At 52.9% G+C, this 1642-nt stretch overlaps 1 protein-coding gene across 1 annotated transcript in view; it reads left to right on the top strand.

The window, feature by feature from the left end:
• NUCB1 (nucleobindin 1) overlaps nucleotides 1-1642 on the top strand; it is a 37775-nt gene that overhangs the window by 13088 nt on the left and 23045 nt on the right. Inside the window, exon 6 of the mRNA XM_011979395.1 lies at nucleotides 1107-1292. Coding sequence (XP_011834785.1) covers nucleotides 1107-1292 — 186 coding nt within the window. The remainder of the gene's footprint in view (nucleotides 1-1106; nucleotides 1293-1642) is intronic.

The following is a 1642-nucleotide window of genomic DNA, read 5'->3' as shown; positions in this document are numbered from 1 at the left end:
TTTTTTTTTTTTTTTTTTGAGACGGAGTCTTGCTCTGTCGCCCAGGCGGGAGTGCAGTGGCGCGATCTCTGCTCACTGCAAGCTCCGCCTCGGGTTCACGCCATTCTCCTGCCTCAGCCGAGTGGCTGGAACTACAGGTGCCCACTACCAGGCCCGGCTAATTTTTTGTATTTTTAGTAGAGACGGGGTTTCACCGTGTTTGCCAGGATGGTCTTGAGCTCCTGACCTCGTGATCCACCCGCCTTGGCCTCCCAAAGTGCTGGCTGGGATTACAGGCGTGAGCCACTGCGCCCAGCCCCATCATCTTAACTAATTACAAGGTCTCGCTATGTTACGTGAGTTAGTCTTGAACTCCTGGGCTCAAGTGATCCTCCCAACCCAGCCTCCCAAAGTGCTAGGATTCCAGGCGTGACCCACCTCTCCTAGCCTGACCTCATGTTCTTGGCCGCCTAGCTGTACCCGAAATACGTAACATATTAAGTTCACCATGTATGTTGTTCTTATGTACTTATTCCTCCAAGATCTGGAGATTGTGGAGGACTTGAAAGAGGTGGGTTGAAGTTGCTGTCGTATAACCGTCCTAATCTGTTTTGAATAAAGAGAAGAAAGCGTGTTATGGGGCAGGAGTAGTCATGGAAACCAAAAAGGGTGACATCAGGCTGTGCGCGGTGGCTCACGCTTATAATCCCAGCACTTTGGGAGGCTGAGGTGGGCGGATCACCTGAGGTCAGGAGTTTGAGACCAGCCTGGCCAACATGGTGAAACCTTGTTTCTACTAAAAATACAAAAATCAGCCGGGCCTGGTGACACATGCCTATAATCCCAGCTGCTTGAAAGGCCGAGGCGGGAGAATCACTTGAACCTGGGAGGCGGAGGTTGAAGTGAGGCAGTGAACAGAGATCATGCCACTGCACTCCAGCCTGGGCAACAGAGCAAGACTCGCTCTCAAAAAAAAAAAAAAAGGGACATCAGGACACAAGACGTAAGACAGGTAGAGGCTGGGGCTGCCCTCAGCCAGGTTCAGGGCCAAGGGCCTGCCATTTACAGGCTGGAATTGGGGGCTGGGCAGAGGGGGCAGAAGGGAATGACCCTGTGCCTTTCCCCAGGCCACCCGGGACCTTGCCCAGTACGACGCAGCCCATCATGAAGAATTCAAGCGCTACGAGATGCTTAAGGAACATGAGAGGCGGCGTTATCTGGAGTCACTGGGAGAGGAGCAGAGAAAGGAGGCAGAGAGGAAGCTGGAAGAGCAACAGCGCCGGCACCGCGAGCATCCCAAAGTCAATGTGCCTGTGAGCACCCCATTTGTGCCCATCCACTCCCTACCACATCCAGTTCAAACCCGACAAGAAAGCAGTTAAAGAACTACAATTCCCAGGGGCCCTTGAGGCAAAAACTTCCTGTTACTGTACCTGGCTGCCCAAGGGGCTGCTGGGAGTTGTAGTTTTCTTAGTTTTCTTGCTTGAGGGAGATGATGTTTGTTGGATGGGGGTAAAGGGATATTTGGTTTTATCCCATGGCATGCAGACTTCTTGCTCATGAGCTCCTGGCTCTCCCTTCCACAGGGCAGCCAAGCCCAGTTGAAGGAGGTGTGGGAGGAGCTGGATGGACTGGACCCCAACAGGTTTAACCCCAAGACCTT

This window comes from Mandrillus leucophaeus, unplaced genomic scaffold (assembly GCF_000951045.1).
Source record: "Mandrillus leucophaeus isolate KB7577 unplaced genomic scaffold, Mleu.le_1.0 Scaffold200, whole genome shotgun sequence".
Taxonomy (NCBI): Eukaryota; Metazoa; Chordata; class Mammalia; order Primates; family Cercopithecidae; genus Mandrillus; species Mandrillus leucophaeus.
Note: the sequence above shows the minus strand (reverse complement) of the source record. Positions and strands in the feature narration are given on the sequence as shown.